This window comes from Rattus norvegicus, chromosome 6, assembly GCF_036323735.1.
Source record: "Rattus norvegicus strain BN/NHsdMcwi chromosome 6, GRCr8, whole genome shotgun sequence".
In the NCBI taxonomy this organism is placed as follows: domain Eukaryota; kingdom Metazoa; phylum Chordata; class Mammalia; order Rodentia; family Muridae; genus Rattus; species Rattus norvegicus.
The window spans coordinates 144,196,209-144,213,710 of NC_086024.1; the positions used below are offsets into that span (position 1 = coordinate 144,196,209).

Here is a 17,502-nt window from a genome sequence, read left to right on the forward strand (position 1 = left end):
AGCCGCATGAGTGGGCATGTGAGGTACTGTTGCTGATCTTCACTTCTTTGTGGGTTCTTCATTTTCCCACCCTTTATCCCCTGGTTTCACCCCTACCCCTAGATAAGGAGAAAAAGGAGGATAGAGAGGAGAGAGATGGAGATCTCTGAATCTAATTCCTTTTTCCTTTGAGCGTTCCTTGCTTCTTTGAGCATGACTGCTAACAGACCAGAACCAACCTCCCCAAATGACCACCAACCCCACCTATCGTGGCTCTAGCATTTATACACCCTCTGAAAAATCCCCACAATTCCAAACATCACACAAAGAAACTACACCACAGCTAGGAAAACCACACCTCTACTAGGGCATGGGGCAAATCATAGTCAGCTACTGTGGAGAGTCCAAAGCAGCCCCACATCCCCACACCACCTGAGATAAAAGCACAAACATATTCTTATAATAGTGTTTCTGTCTTTTTTTAAAAGAAACCAAAATTCCAGAATTTTCATGGTGTTTCCCCCTTTCTAAAGTTCTAAGCCATTAATTATGCTGGGTGTATGAAGAAGCCATAAGGAGAGACATTTTTAGTGAAATACGTGCTTTTTTGCATCAGTGACCAAGGTTTTCAGGAGACCTCTCTGACTCTTTCTGCAGAAGCAACTTTGCCTTTGATGGAGGTGAATAGTCCCAGCTGAGCATCCTATCGCCTGCATTAAATTGCATCTCTCTTTTTACATAAGCCATAGTTTCAATTTCTCCTTTGAAATCTTCATCTATAATTCCTGGATGAACCATGAATCCTTGGGAAGTTGATCCACTCCTACCCGAGATCATCACACTGAGCAAAGGACAGCCTTGTCTCTGAGAGTAGCATGATGTTCACATGGATTCTCTGCAAGGTGTGTCCAAGGTCTTTCACCATCAATGTCAGTTTTACTCCTACCTTGAGAGGAAGGCAAGTCTTGACGGCTCCAATACTTTATTTTGGGGGCTCTCAACTATGAGAGAACCACCACTGCTACTCTGTACATCAGACAGATCCAGATGAGCATCTCTCCACAAGCATCTTGGGCCTTGATGTCCCTAAAAGGTGCTTTAGCATCATGGACTTGTGGACTCTCCTCTCTGTAGCTGAGGACCCGCTCCCCCGCCTTGGTACACAGTATTATTTGGCACGTGAGAAGGGGGAGAATGCATGTGAGGTAGTGTGGATGGGCTAGTATAACGTGTAAGCTATGTGAATGTATGTGGAAAGCCTCCGAGTTATAGTGTAGATGTGAGCTGCATGTGTATGCACGTGAGATTAAGGACATTAGCACAACTATTGTGTAAGGTATGTACGTGTGCCTGTGTACAGCAGGAAAGGAAGTTGTGTGAGCGCTAATGTGAGTGTGTGAGCTATATGGGCACTGTGAATGGGAAGTTGTACGCATGGTGTATAAGCACATGTGTATGTATGTGCGTATTGAGGTGGTGTATGCCTCTTAGTGTGAGCATATTGTGCATGTATGTGAGCATGTGAGTGTATGTGTGTGTGTGCGTGCGTGTGTGCATGTGTGGTAGTTGGTATAAAACAGCTCAGCTATCTACTAATGAACTCTTTGGTGCACTCAGTGGATACCTCAGCTGGAGACAGTGTAGAACCCACTACACTTTGTGCTATACTTTGTTCCTACCACAGATCCTAGTAACCTCTGCATATGATACTTTTGTTCCTAATCAAATTAAGAACTTTTAGCTTTCACTTGAAAGAAGCGTTTTTATAGCTTTTCTCTCACATATCTAAATGGCCAGCACTGTGGTTTGGGGGGCGCTCATTAAGTTAAATGAGGCTTACTTGAATGCAAACACGAGATATGAACTGTGACGGCTAGGTGGCTGACAGGGTGTAGCACATACAGTTTGGATACACTGGACAGAAGACTGAGCCATATGGAGGGCAGTACAAGGTAGGGTGACAGGAGAGGTACTCACGTTTCCCCCAGTGTGTAATTTTAAAGTTACGAATTGTTTCTACTTCTGGAACTTTCGGTCTAACCTGTCCAGCCTACAATTTGCTGTAGATAGCAAACCACAGAAAAGGAGACCACAGACACATGGTACCAAGCCTGTATCATGCTGGCAAAGCCAGAGGATTCCACAGCAGATGCCAAGCAGGGGAAAGACCACAGGCCACAGTCCAGTTGGCTAGAGCCTGGGTCTGGGAAGAAAGTGGTTGCAGGTGGAGCCCCATTACTGGCTGACACAGGCTTTGTGTGGAGAACAGTTGACATGGACGGTCCGGAGTACCTCCTGCGCTTTAATGAAAAGAGCCAGTCTGAGGAAGAGATGGTAGTGGCCTTGCTGAGAGACATGAGCTGGTCGGGTGGATTGAGACCACTAGGTACAGGGCAGTGGATATTCATCTGGACGGCCTGCACTGACAACTTCAACTCAGGAGGGTAAGACTGTGGGTCTGACTGGGCGCTCTCCTGAAAACATGACTGAACTAGGTCATGGAGAAGGCAAAAGAGAGTTCCGATCATGGTTGGACAGCAGGTGAGGATCTTCGATGTCACCCAGAGAAGCAAGTCACCTTCTCAGTGAGGTTAGGCACACCAGACTGAGCGCAAGTCTTTTGAAATAACTTACTAAAACAATGGTAAGAAATGATCTTTCTTTAAAGATTTATGCTTTTAAATATACAGAAGCCACTGGAGATGAGGGCAGAGAAACGGGTGACTGGGCACACAGTTTGGGACGGCCGGAAGTGGAAAACAGTTTTAAGATGTTAAATTAGAATTCTGAAGGTAAATCTAGACAGGACTAAACAATGTTGAATAAGGATGTAACTTGCCACGGGTCATAGTGGACCACGCTTAAGGTGTCTTCCTGCACTCTAAGGTGCCTAAAGGACCCAGTGTTAATGTGAACCACACCTCCAGAATCACCACGAGCTGTGCTGTATCCTTAGAGAAGAGTGATGGACGTTTAAAGTTATTTCTCAGTCCACTAGAATATCAACTAATTGTGCGTGAATTTCTTACAGAGTCCTGGATTACTGTCACTAACGTTTTCAGAGTGACAGCTAAGCCTGAGACCTTTTTAATATATGTCAGGGAAGTACCCAGCTGCCCACCACCGCCAAAGTTTTATTCTCATTCAGTCTAAATATTTGCCAACTTACCTGCAATATAATATCAGAAACAATCACATTATAGTGACTCCTTCTTTGCGGACCCCCAAGGGAAGACAAGCTAGCTGGACTGTGTCTGCTCATTCATTCAATCGGAGCCTGTTTCCTTACACTAAAATACAGACGTTTGTTTCCCTTAAAGAATATGTGAACAGTGCATTGCAGAATTACATGGCTGTGAAACAAACATTTACCTCAATTGCTGTTCTGCATTTAATTCCAAAGCAAGCAACTCAAGGGGAGAGCTGTTTCCAAACAATTATAATGTCCCTGAGATCTATACCTGACAAAACACAAGAAGGGGTGGATCGGAAAGAGAGAGGAGAGAGAGAGAGAAAGAGAGAGAGAGAGAGAGAGAGAGAGAGAGAGAGAGAGAGAGAGACTGAAATTTTTCTATAGAAGTATCTTGTTTCCTTTCACTGGAACACAATGGTCCCACTTAGCCATGTTCAGAAAACTTAGGTCCCGTTCCTATGGCAATGAGTCTTTCTTTAAAAGGTTCAGTCTGAGGAATTTTAGCCCAATTTTGTGAGGAATAAAAATCTAGTCGTGAACATACAGTAGACACACTATCCTGAATACCAACCATTAAATATGCATTTATAGCATTATTTGTGACTAATAAGTGGCTAGATCTTCCCAAGGAGGGAGACAGAAACTCATTCATCTTGTAGACTCTCTGGAATATCAGAATAAAACCAGATGAACCTCCGGGGAGACTGTTCTGTTTGTGGATGCCTGCCCCAAGAGCACACATCCTTTAGAACACTGCTTTTAATGGGCAAATCTAATAACAGCAATAAGGAAGGCCCAGGGCTTGTCATGTCCTTTGAATCATAATTTCAAAGTTTCTGGAAAGAAAAGTCTGCAAGATCGCTACATATTTGCTAACCAACCTATCAAGAATAATTTTTTGATGAAAGGTACTTTTTATTTAAATAGCTTTCACACTTGTTTGTTGCAGGGGTGGGGGCGGTTGGGGGGGGATGCATGGGTGCATATGCACCCTGTAGTTGCCAGAGGACAACTTGTAGGAGGTGATGCTCTCCTTCCACCTGGCTTGGCAGAAAACACCTTTACCCTCAGAGGCACCTCCACCTGTCCAACCAGTACTTTTTACTTTTAAGGACACCGTTTAAAGTAATTGTGTTGGGCCACTGAGGGGACCTATTCGAAGTTTCTATTTTTTTTCCCCCTTTACAAAACTTTCGACTCTGAGAATATGAGCCAGCACTAAAACCAATAATGAAGGAGGAGTTGTGTTGGCAATACTACCAATTACTAATAAACATAAATAATACTAATTAACAAAATTAATTTTTCTGCTGAGTAAAGGTTTATGTGTTTCCCCTTAAAGTCAAGTGAAATAGTTGAGTGAATTATTCCAGGATGGATCAGTTCCTCCCGATTTTAAGATGGGGCACTGTCTTAAGAACCATACCTGACAGCTACTCAAGAAGAAAAAGCAGCAGGCTCAAGCCCCAGGGAGCACCTTTTCTTGAACTGACTGATGATTCTGTATGGTGGCTAAGCCCTCTTGCGGCACTGTAGACTGGTCTGCTGAAACAAAACAAAAAACAAACTTCACTGGCAAGGGTTTGCAGCCCCCAGGCTGAGCTGTGCCTTTTTTCAGAAATTGGCAATGCAAAACACCATAGCTGACCCAGCCAGACATTCTGCCCCCGTGCCCTCAAAAGTCCACTAAGGCATATCACAGAAATGTCACGAGTGGGATAAATATGCTACGAAAGAAAATTAAAACCGAGGTTCCACTTTTAATTAACGATTTAAATTTGTTTTTAATAAGTGGATTCCTAAATCGAAAGCATGTTAAATGCTATACGTGAGCTATACATATAAATTAGTGCTTGCTTTAAAAAAAAAAAAAACACAATTGGTTTAGTTTCCTGACATCAAGGACTTTTAAAAAATCATTGTCTACTTTTACCACACCACTTCAACTTCCTGAGATAGTGTTTTGCCTGGCCAAAACTGTGTCTCCCATAACAGCCTTTCTCTGTTTTGCTTAAAAACTACATTTTCTTTAATAAGTCCATGTGCTGGAGAGTGACTGTAATCACTTAGCTGAGTGCTCTTCAAGGCTACGACGGTCCCTAAATTGAAAATGAGATCTTATCTCACACATGGCAAATGTAAAATGCACTTTAAACAGCAAGGAATTAGTAGAGACCAACAAATCATTTAAAGCTATTTATATTGTTTGGGATTCTGTAAATTTGGGGAGTTTTCCATACACCAGACTTTCTACTTATGCATCAGCCAACCATTCCTAATTTCTATATAAATAACCTGTTTGTCATCTATAAAAGATTTCAAGCAATATATTTCTCATACATATTTTGTATTGTTTAATTTTTTTTCTCGAAATGTTACTGAGATCTCGTGCAATGAAATGAGATCTACGCTTTCATGATTCAGGGAGAAAAAAATCCCTTCCCTTCCTGAGGATCGCTGGATTTTTATTGTTGAGAAACTTTTGTAAAGGACTTTCCCTGCCCTAAAAATGAGGTTTTAAAATGAAGGGGGGGGAACCCCGTGGGGTTGATTTATCAGATTCTAGACGAAAAGAGTGGTCATGTAAGGTATAAATTCTTTCTCCCCTAAGCCCCTGACAGCATGTGTGTCTGGCTTCCAGAATGGACCTGCTCAGAGTTCTCTGCAGCCAGAAGGGAAGTGAGTCTAGGGCTCTCCACTTCAGGGCTGGCTACTGGAGGCAAAGTGAGCCTGAGGGTTACCGGTGAGAAAATACACTTCTCTACATAGGAACAACTGCAAGGTGACTTAAGGACATTTCACCATTGAAAAGGTGACCAAAATGCAACTCACTGCATCTCCACACCCGTCCTTCCTCAAAGACTGACGAAAGGAGGGCAGGCTATTGGATTCTGGTTAAATCTGGAGCATGGGTTTTAGACAGGAAAGGTAAAGGAGCTCTTTGAGACACAAGGAAACTAAAGAAAAGCAAACGCCTCTACTTACAGATTTCCATGTCTCTTGATGCTTGTGGAACACCAAGTTGGCTGCCTGCAAGACAGCGCGCCCTGCTCTGGCCTGTATCTGCCCTCGGCCCTGGCCTTCTCTGGGTGTTCTTCCGAAGTGACCGCGAGGGGTCCCTGCCACTTGGAGCAGAGGGGTTGTATCCCACACCTGCTTGTGGCTCTGGACCATTAAAGGCGAGAAAAGCGAGTGAAATGTGACAGAAGGATGACTCTAGGCTGCATCCGGGGAGGTGCCAGGCGCCGCGTGGCCTTTAGGATCCTCTCAGTGCACTGCCTCCCGCTGAGTTCGCAACGCTGGCTCTGGGGCTGGGTTACCAGGGGCTGCGAACTCCCTAGGCTGTGAGCGCTCCTATAAGCCAGAGCCCGCGCGCCCCCCGACTCCGCTGCCCCGCCTAGTGCCGGCACCTTGCCCTAGGCTGCCAGACCCCTATGTTCTCCGCTGCACCTCTGAAATCTTTAAGGCGCTGTAGCTGCAGTAGGAGAGCCAGGTACCCTAGCACAGCAAAGGGTGAGCATGGGCGCGCCCTCGCACTGGTGCTGAGTGATGGATCGCTTCACCCTAAAGCTACACAAAATACCTGGGAGGCTGAGTTCCTCGGCATAAAGAGAAGTCGGTGTTCCGAGTATTCTGTGATCCATTCTCCAAGCCCAGTGGGCAAGAGGACAGAGAAGAGGGGGAAAAGAGAAGAGAGGGAGGAGGAGGGAGGAGGAGGAAGAGGAGGTGAACGTGGTGGTGTTGGTGGTGGCTGGCGGCAAGCTTACACACAGACCGTTGCTATGGAGAGGCCCGGTTGCTATAGAGGCTGAGGGCGGCAGGTCCCCTCCTCCGGGCCGGCTCAGACTCCAGGTCCCACGTTCTCCTATACCAGAGCTCCGACCTGCCGGGCACTCTTCCTTCTTCCCTGTTCTCGGCCCAAGGCTGAACCAGGTAGCTTTGGGGGCTTATTGGTAATGAAAAGCAAGACACTAGGCACTCAAGTAGGCTGGACTCTGGGAGATGTTGTAGGATTTGAGAAGAACCACCTCTGTCCTGGTCTTTGCCAGAACAGATCTTTAGCCAACTGGCCACAGCGCCCTGCAGAGTCCTGAGCCTGCTGAGGGTGCAATAGAGAGGAACCACTCAGGGTCGCCATGCATCAACCGATTTTAAGGGAGAGGGTCTGCAGGGCCTATCCTCTGGCATAGGGGCATTCCATAGCCTTAGAGACTATTTGGAAAAGTCTCGCAAACTACTCAGGCCTATAGTATTGGGACAGGTTGTGCCACTAGGGTCTCTAGGGAATCTCTCTCTCAGTCCCTGTAAATTAAAACTAAACAAAAGAGTTTAAGCCGACAACCAGAAGAAGTCATCCTTGAGAAGAAGCACCAGGAGAAGCAAGCACTTGGTTGCACTTTCTGGGGGAGCCTGGTCCTCACTAGGCTGCTGAGCTCTAGCCCCTTGCATTAGGCAGGCCTGGGGCTTTGCCCAGGTGGATGAAAAGGCAAGGCGGTACCAGCCTTTCCCGCCTTGGCCTGTAGTGGGGGCTGCGGAGTTTGTGCGAGGGCCCAGGAGTTGGTTCTGCGGCCTCCCGGTGTGCAGCGGCGGGGTGGGAGTTGGGGGGGGGGGTTGTCGATGGTGCAAGCCTTCGTCTCCAGCTGTCCCAAGTGCCGGGAACAATGGGAAGGCGGCAGGAGAAGGGATGGGGGTGGGGGTGCGTCGGGGTTTCCTGAGAAAGAGCCCTCCGCAGACTGTCATCTGCGTATGACAGAATCTGCTCCCCCACACTTTCCTTTCTTCCCCTTGTTCCTGCAGCTGTGGGCCTTGAAGAGCGTATTGTACGCACAGATGTTGGGTTTCGCTCTTAGGCTCCTGGCCGCTCTGTTGGGGCGCAGCGCACCAGGGTGTCCAACCTGTGGCCGCGCCCCGAGGGCAGAAAAGGGTTGGGGAGGAAGATTGTGGGAAGAGTCCTGAAGCCTCTTGCATAGAGTCGGAACCCAGAGGAGGCCTCTAAGAGACCTCTTGGCTAACGCAAACCCACTCGAAGTCCCGCCTCAGGTCTGCGCTCAGGTCAAGTAATTGGGTATAGGCTTCACCGACTAGAAAGGTAGTCCTGAATCCTACACACAGGTTCTCCCCCACCCCGGGGGGGGGGCGGTCGTCTAGGGTAAGGACAAGAGCTTAAAGGATGAAGAAAGAAATGCTTTTCACTGCTGCTCAGTCCAACATATTGGGCTAGCAGCCCGGCAATTGGCCTGGACCGAATGGTGGCAAAGACTCATTAGCACTTGCTTTCAACAGACTGCTCCCTATAAGCATCTGGGTCTTAAAAACGGGGGTACAGTGTATGTGGGGGGCGGTCCCTTAAGTAATTAACATGCTTCTGTTTGGAAAGGGGAGAAAGGGCTGGGTTTGCCGTAATTTTTATTTCACTTGGAGAGTTTCTACCAAACACTTATCCTACCATGAGCAAAGGTCACAGTAGGGCCATTAGGGGCGAATTTTCTAGCTGAGGCCTCATTCCCTCACCCTAGCGCTACTCTGAACTTGGCCAGAATGAAGTGCAACTCGCGAATGAAAGAAAAGACTGAAAGAAAGAACCGGTGAAGGCCCTGGCTCCGGCGCGGTACCAATGACTGACAAAGCTTATGTCCATTCATAGTCTTGGGCGGATGAGGGTGTATGGAGAGCCGCGGCCCCTTAGCCAATTGCTGTCAGCAACATGTGGGGGGGGGGGGGACGACATCGCTATAGCAACCGGTGGCTGGGCCGCGAGCCGCGCCGCCGTCGCCGGCCGGGTGCGCGCGGGGCCGGATATAAGGCGGGGCGCGGCGCCGTCGCCGGTTGGAGCTGCGCGCGCGGCCGGCCGCCTTGCGGGGACCGTCCCGAGCCCGGCCCTGCACCCGCCCACGCAGCGTCGGGACCCGGTGCGCCTAGCCAGGGGGCTGGGTTGGGGCGGAGCACGCTGGGCCGCGCCGACAGGCCTCGCAGAACTGCCTGCACCCTCTGGCTCCGAGCGAAAGCTAAGGCGCCGCCGCTGCTGGGACGCGCGGCACCTTTGTTTCCACCCGCCTCCTGAGAAGTTTGTGGTCAGAAGCAGCAGAATGGCCCCGCTCGTCAGTGGCTCCAATGCAGGGAAGCGGTTGGTTGCGATGATGGCGTTGTCGCCAGCGGCCGCTGCGCCCCAAAGCGGCTTAGCCGGACGCACACCCCCACCTCCTGCTCTCTTGGGCACCCAGTGTCCTCCCAGCTGCAGGTAACCAGGGACGGCCAACCCTGTCGTGGCACTGAGAGGGGTGGTCGGGTGGACCCTGGCAGAGGAGACAAGAGTGGGGTGGGGCAGAAGGGATCAAGAGTGGATACCCCCAGGGCATCACCAAGCGCGGTGCTGGCCGGGCGCAGAATAGAACCTTCCAAGGGTTGAGGGTGTTGCTTGAGGGCCCCAGATACAGGACCTGGGCGTCTTGCCCAGTTCAGGGGGTAACTGCACAAGACATATGTCAAAGAGTCGGTCAACAGGAAAGACCCGCCTTTGGAATTATCTCCAGGTGGGTCTGAGGCGGAGTGCCCACGATGGCAGTTCTTTCTGAGCGCACAGATTAGAAGGGAGAGACAGATGTCCTGGACCCACGTCTCGAGGAGACTTCCCCATGGGAGAATGAGGTGGTGGTCTGTAGGACTTCTCTGGAGTGCTTCTCTCGGCTTGTCATAAGACTGGATCTCTGAGAAATTCAGAACTTGGAGAAAACGGCCTCGAGGATGGGATGAGAGGAGATACGTACGGTATGACGAGGAAAGAGGGATCGTGGATGAAGGACAGGATGAGCAGCTAGCATAAAGGGGACTGGTCTGGGGACGTTTTTCTCAAACAACATTTTGGAGATTTCTTTACTCTCTCCTTTCTGGGGTCTCGGGCTGTGCTTCTGTGCCATTCGAGCGTCCCAGCTGGAAGTGAGTTAAGAGGACCAAGTGGGCCGGGGCGGAGCGTTCAGAGAAGCAGGTGGGGGCGGCCCAAGAGTGTGGAGTCCTTTGACAGCCCCCCAGTCCCAGCCTCTCTAAGGATCACCTTTGAGCTTCTACCTCCCTTACCCCAAAGGGGACCTGCGTTTGCTCACGTCCCCCTATCTACAGAGACCCCCTGCCAGGTGGGGCGGTCGCGTACTCGCCAGAAAAACTTCTGACTCAGAGCTGTTTGAACAAGAGCTTATTTATTTCATTTCTGACTAATGGTTTGGTTCCTAAAACCCGCCTGATTTGCGGTTAAAAAAGCTGCTCCCCCAAACATCTGGGTAGCCCCCTAAATCAGCAGCATTGACTCTTAAAGCCGAAGTCCCTTTGCGTCTTCGTTGCACCGCGACGCTCCAGGATGGACTGCTTTAAAGATGGGTCAGTATAAGGATTGCCAGGGCCCTGAACGTTGTAGAACTCGCTGTGTGCTGCAGTCCACCTGTCGAGCCTCACGGTGCCTCTGCCTGCCTTGGTCCTATCCCACTCAGTTTCTGCCCGGTTCTTCCGTAGTCCATCGAAGTCAGCAGACCTCGGGCTTTCTTAGGCACCGCGCGTTCCTGCTGGAAACCGAGAGCCTTCCAGATCTGGAGTAAAGGGATTAGTGGTCCAAATGGTTTTCACCAAGCCAAGATGGACAGATTTTAAGGATCAAGCAAATGTGAGGAAGCGGGGAAAGGAGGAGGAAATTCCCACCCGCCCCCAGCCTAGATGCCCGACTCGGCTCCCAAAGAGCAACGTGGCCCAGTTGGGGAGTGCTGGTCGGCTATGGGAGTGCTGCGACGCTTTTGGTATTTTAGAGTGGGTAGAGGCGTCGTTGGAGACATTAAAGGCTCCGGACGGCGCGCTTTGTGGCCGGGGAGGCTGGGCTGCGGCTTTGTCCTAGCTTGGACCCTCTCGGGGCTGTGAATACCGAAGGCTCCCAGGAACCCTCGACCTTTTGTGTCCTGCGCCATGGTCTGATCTCCACGACCTCTACAGAGATCTTGGGAATTAGTGAGGGGGAAGGGACGGGGAAACAGGGTTGAGAAAGCCGAGACCTGTGAGGGTCAGCCTCCCAGTGTGGGGGAGGGGACTTGTGACTACCTCCATCCAGCTTCCTAGACCCGCGCTTGACTCTCTTTCCACAACCCGGTCCTGACCAGCTGGGCAAAGCCAAGGCCTTTCTGGCCTGAAAGCGGGTGAAGCTAAAAAAGATATCTCAGTCTTGAAGTAGTTGATTCTTGGGGTTGGGGCTAGTACAGGACTGGTTTGGACAGTATGGCCAAATATCCCACTCCAATAGCAGGACATCACCCTAGAGAACTCCTGACCTCAGGGGCCTCAGGGATGAATCGGGCCAAAACGCTGGCCTGCGAGTGCTCTGAGGGTACCCGCTGCCTAGTTTTGAGTTCTGGTGTAAAGAAAACGGAGCCAGTGGATCAGAAAAATGCAAGGGGGCTGGTTTCCTCTCTGGACAGATCCATTTAGCCCGTTCTCCACTAGCTTAGCTGGCTCGGAATTCCACCCTGGACAACTTGTGGTTAACAAGCGAGTTCACAGAACTCTCTCCTCCTTTTCAACATCAATATCATAAATCTTCCCTTATCTTAAAACAGAGCGTTTTTTCTAGAACAACTACTTTAGGAGTGCTTCAAGATAGCAAATAAGTTATTATCTTTTGTATATTCACTTATGTGTATGCCTGAAATTCTTCAACAAACAGCCTATCTTTAAAAAAAACAGCATAACTTATTTCCATTAAAGTTTATGTTTAAAAGTAATTATTTCTTGGGAGATTCTTCTGTCCATATAAGCTTTTTTTTTTTGTGGCTATTTGAATGGCAGATTTGCAAGTACAATTTCATCTGTAGAGAGGAACAATAGCTTTCAGCCGCACAAAGGCCTTCTCCCACCCTGAATTCAGACCGCAATGCCTCTTGCTCTGATAATAGCTTCTGAAAAGATTTTGTAATGCAGAGAATTAATACATGATTATTTCCGCCTGACTTCTCTCATTTATTAGAATTCTGTGGCAAATTCCAAATTAAAAATAGTTCAGTTAACAGCTTTAAGAAATACTCTTAAAATATTTCAAGACACCCTTCTCCCCCTCCCCATTTTTAAGTTTGGTCACTTGTCCAGGCTTGAAAAAATGTTTTGCTAAAAACCATGATTAGTTTTACAGTGATAGTAACTATATTTTAATAAATATATCTTAGTAAATTTAAAAAGAAATTTCCAAATAGTTCTCTAAGATGTTCATCTAGCCAGTCAAAGACAAACTTATCACAGTAACTCATATTCTCTGAGACTAATTTCTGTTTCGAGGAGAACGGTGGGAGGGGGCACGGTTTGCAGTCATAATAACATGTGTCCCCAAAAGAAAGGGAGGGGGCATGTCCCTCATCTTAAGTAAGGACTTTCCCAAACTAAAGTGTGTGTGGCAGGTCACTAAAATAGACTGAAGCTAGGTTGCAAATCAAATTCCACAGAAATAGTACAATGAGTCAACAAGAGAAACTCAGTATCCATGAAGTTGAACGCTTATGCTCATAACTTTTTTTCTTTTGTGCAAGCAGATTTTAAACTGCAAGTCAGAGGCTTAGATGTCTGGCTCTTGGGAATTGGTTATGTTACATTTTATCTTAGCATGCCTACAAAGGTTCACCATTAAGTTCTGTATAGCTGTGGCTTAGTTCTCACAATTAACTTTAGGCATAGAATCCTACACCCCTCAGCTTACCACACACAGTTTTAAAAAGTCATAAGGGTATCTGTCAAGGATGGCTCAGAAGACTTGTCACTGGAAGCCCCGTGCACCCTGCAGGCAGAGGTGGGGATGCTGAGCCCCACCAGGATCTGGTCTAAGAGCAGCTCTACAAGTCGACTTCCCTACTCCCACACTGACCTTGCCTCGAAGCTTCTGCACTCCTGCCTATTCTAAATTTGAGGAGCTGCAGGTAGAGGTGACAGCAAGAAATGCTCAAGGTTAGCCACCTCTGGGCTGGCGCAGCCTGGACCTGCTTATTCCTGATTATTTTTTAAAGCCTGTCCTATTCCTACTTTTTTTTTTTTAAGTCTGCTGAGAATGTGATAGTAGTGCCTGTGAGTGTGCCTCCCGCTTTCTGGATGCACAGCTCCCCAACCCCCACCCCGCCCCCCAGCACCCCTAACCACCTCCTTCTGAGAATCTTTCTCTCCACCACCCTCCTCAGAGGCTGCTCCAAACTTTCAGAAAGAGCTTCCACTGTGCAGAAGGTGTTCTGCTTTTAAAAGACATCTGACTGTAAATGTCAAAGTTATAAATATTTAAACATCATTTTTTCTTTCAATTTCAAGTCAAGACTGATAAGATGTCTGTGACTAGTCCAGGCTGTCTTCCGGGTAGGCCCAGGAAAGCCGCCTGTGGTCTACACGGTGCTGCTCACCCTTGGGAAGTCACCATTCTGAGCGGGACTGGGGCACACTCCAGCCGCACCTGGGTCAGCACAGGTGCAAACTCACTTTTTAGCTTCCAGCAGATTCACTTCTCCCACTGAAGCTCCTGGTTAACAAGCATTTTTAAATTTGCTTTTTTAGCTCCACAAAAAGAAAGGAGATGTAAGGTTATGTTAACTCAGTCACGATACCTAGATGAGGGTGCTCAACTGACATTAAAACAAGAATTTCTAGAAATTTTATTTTTCCCCCAGGATCCTTACAGCCTGACCCACTGCTAGCACTTCTCTCTCCCTACCCCACCCCCTATTTCAGCCCTCCACTGCAGGGCATTTTGGTGCTACTGTCAGGCAGAGAGCCCCTAAGAGATAATTTTCAGATTTGATAAGACAAAAGTCAGCTGAAATTCACACCTTAATATTAGATATACATTGACTCGAAGGGGGGTCCCTAGGTCCAGCATCTACCTTACCCTCTTCTGTCAGACGTCACTGCCTTCAACCTCCACTTTGCCAATCTCCCAGGGGGCCCTCCCACTCAGGCCCTGAAGCCCATAGCTTCAAATCTGCGTGCCTTCATGACTCCTTCCCTGTAGGTCCATGTGGGAGCCTCCAATCTGATGGGGTTCTGGGGCAGGAGTACAACTGGCACTGATCCAGGGCACCAGCCACTCCTCAGGACCATGCAGGGAAGCAGAGATGGGTGGAGCCTAGGGTAATCTGATGTGACTCTTGTGGAGTTGGCCCTGCTCTCCTCAGTTCTCCCACAGGAGCCCTGTGAGGATGAAGTCTTTGCTCTTGCCATGACAATTTGGATCGGTCTCTGAGTAAATCCTAGCACCCAACTGGTTTAAAATAAATCCGACAAAGGACGAAGCTGGGACACCCTCTACTCTTCTTCCAGTGCAGTCCTGGGCTTTTAACTGGGTCTGGTTGCCCAGCAGGCGGCCCCGCAGGCTTGGGCTAGGTTTACTTCTAGGTTCATCTGCCTCTTCCTTTGGCTCCACAGTGCCCAGTGTCTGTCACCTGACAGTGCTGTCAATCTGGCAGAGTTAGTACTCCGGGGCCACTGGTAGCTTGGTGTCCCCAGCCCTATGGTTCTTTCAGCTCCGTGGAACCGCGGGCCTAGTGCAGAGTGTGCTGATGGGCTGTCACACACCATGGCCCAGCGTGACTGGTAACTTAGAGCTATCTGAGAACCTGAAGCCCAGGAGTTTAACGCCTGAAGCTAGGTTAGGGAGGTCCTAGTTCCAGCGCCACGTGGTGCGCAGGTCCGCCCAACGCCTATGCTGGGCCTTGGCTCAGGGACCCTCCGGCAGTTCAGGGGCTGGGTAAAATGCACTGCCATACCACCACTGCCTTTGTCGTGGTCTGCTGAGAAGAGGCAAGACAGTCAGGGCGGCGGGAAAGCAGCCATTGATCCGGTAGAGTGCGGCCAGCTCCCGCCCTGGCGTCCCTGAACCCTGGGGAGTGAACCGCTCTGTTTTGCGAAGGATGCGGAGGCTCTCTGGTCGGGAACTTAAGGGAAAGGGTTTGTTCTTGTGCAAACTATTGCCAGCTGCCCGTCAAGCGAGAACAGCCTTGTGGGCCACCGAGACCCTGGCCGAAAGGGTTATTTGTGTGGTTTGGACTCCTGCCGGTGCTGGGGCAAAGAAGGGTAGCTTGGAAACTGGGATGGGGACTTCTTTGACTTGGGGGAAGGGGCGGGAGACTCTGGTGTGACTTCTTTCTAGAAGCTCGTGGGGGGGGGGGAGGCAGGAGTGAAAAGGGGAGGGAACCCGGGGGGAAGCTAGGAGGAGTAAGGGTTCCGCAGCCTTCCCTTTTGCACGTGCAGGGCCCTCTGTGCTCGGGCCACCGGGCGCCGCCCACTCAGGCCTGGGAAAGGCGTCCACGTCCCTGCTCCGGGTCTCCTGCTCCCCGCCCAAAGGTCCCCTCTGCCAGGCCTTGGAGCCCTCCCCTTCCTCTCCTCCATCCATTACTGAAGCCCAGGAACCTCCTGGGTCCAGAGCCAAGCAGAACCAAGCCGCGCATCCAGGCAGGAAATCCCGGCGTCTTTTCTCATTTAACCCGCGTTTCCATTAACTCGGTCCCCGCGCCCGCTAATCCGCGCACCGAAGGCAAAAGCAGGCTAATTAATGACCAGCTTTTCCAGTCAAGACTAGCGATAATTGCTTTGGTGGCCTTTATGATTACAAGATAAAAATGGGCCCGGCCTGACATAAGAGACACTGTGTACACTCAGAGACTGGAGGAAACGAAGAGTTGGAAGGCTGAAAGCGGAGCAGAAAATTACTAATAGAAGAGAGATAATGAATAGGCCGGCCAGGCATTCATGGGGAAAAATCCATTTTGTTACCACGCGAAATTAGGTGGCGGAAAGGAGTTTGCTAATTGTTCTCCTCTTGTAGCAACCAGGACGGAGGCAGGGGCGTGCTCTTCCATTCATTTCCCGAGTAATTGTGGGGGTTGCTGGCCAGGAGTCGTGGGCGATTTGCCTGCGGCCCTTCCATTTTCCTGTGGCGTGTTTAATTGTTGCTAATACACCTCCTAATGAAGCTAATGAGGGGGGCGCTGTCTGGCTATCTGCCCTGGATTTGAGTGACTGAAAGGATTTTCTCACCTACTCCCCCAAGATGAGAAGTGAACTTTCCCAATCGCCTGTTCTCCAAGACCTTGTCCCTTTTGAAGGAACAATACTCAGGTGCCGGTCATTGGAGTCTGTGCCTATAGAGAGTAGTTAGAACTGGTTGTATTAGCCCACAGAACGTATTCTAGAGCAAGAAGCCATGTCCCGGCCAGGTGCATTCTATTGAGACTGGGGACTATTTAGTTCTGTTAACATTTTACCCACCTCCTGCCAAACATGTACTGTGTTATATGCTCTGGACAAAGTCTGTATCTGATTAGAAAGGATGTACACCTTGTTTTACTTAAAGCAGCAAATTAGGTACTAACTACTTTGCATTATTAAGCTTGAAAAGCAACCACCATTTGGAGTTACTCTTGCCCTCTGCTTAGTAGAAATGCTGCCTGGAGGCGTTGTGGCATTGGAACTTCCTTTGCAATGTGCGTCTCTGTACAACTCCCTTCCCCATCCTGTTGGTGCTAAGTATGGAGTTGTACATGGAGGAGGGCATGGTCTTCTGCAGTTCTTTGAGTAGTAACCTCTTCTTCCCCCAACCTCCTCCTCCTGCAGAAAGGAAAGCTCAAGCTCCTACCCCATCCAGAAGAGCAAGAGGACTCAACCAAGTTCATTGTGCTTACCTTCCTCTCCATCGCCTGCATCCTGGCCGTTCTCCTGGCTTCCAGCCTAGCCTACTGCCTCCGCCACAACTCACACTACAAGCTGAAGGAGAAATTGTCTGGACTAGGAGCTGACCCCAGCGCAGATGCCACCGAAGCCTACCAGGTAAAATCCAACTTCTCAAAGTTTTCCCCTTGGGTTTGCCAAACTCGATTTGGGAGGGGCTGTGGTGGGGCAGTCTGTCCCCCTCCCACCTGTTCTATGGTCTCTTGAGGTCACAGTGCAGGCTCTTTGGTGACAACAGTTTGAAACCTCTCATTAGCATTCATGTAAATACCTTGCAACCACAGTTTTATGACTCCATATTAACCTTACACCTTTCTTGGGTAGTCTTAGGTGAGCTGTGAAAAGTGGGTTGCTAATTAGAAGTGTGGAAAAAGCACAATACACGAATCGTGCATTATCTGTTATCTTGGTCTGGCCACCATTAACGAAGTGCGCCACAGTCGTGAGATGGACCGGCTGTGTAGATGTTTGAAGATGGCTATTACATCATCAACTTCTATAGGGTCTTCTAGGAAGGGATCTTCTGACCTGATCTGTTGCTGCCCTCTGCTATTATTTGGGTAAAATGAAAGAAACCTAATGCTGAGAGAGGGAACGTGGAGTGCGTATGTCTT

The 17,502-nt window shown here is 49.2% G+C and overlaps 1 protein-coding gene across 4 annotated transcripts in view; it reads left to right on the top strand.

Moving 5' to 3' along the window:
- The window catches only part of Ptprn2 (protein tyrosine phosphatase, receptor type N2), a 752,006-nt gene that overhangs the window by 613,641 nt on the left and 120,863 nt on the right, over nt 1–17,502 (top strand). For all 4 annotated transcript variants that reach the window (NM_031600.2, XM_039111861.2, XM_039111863.2 and 1 more), the window contains one exon: nt 16,775–16,987. In NM_031600.2, the coding sequence (NP_113788.1) occupies nt 16,775–16,987 (213 nt within the window). The remainder of the gene's footprint in view (nt 1–16,774; nt 16,988–17,502) is intronic.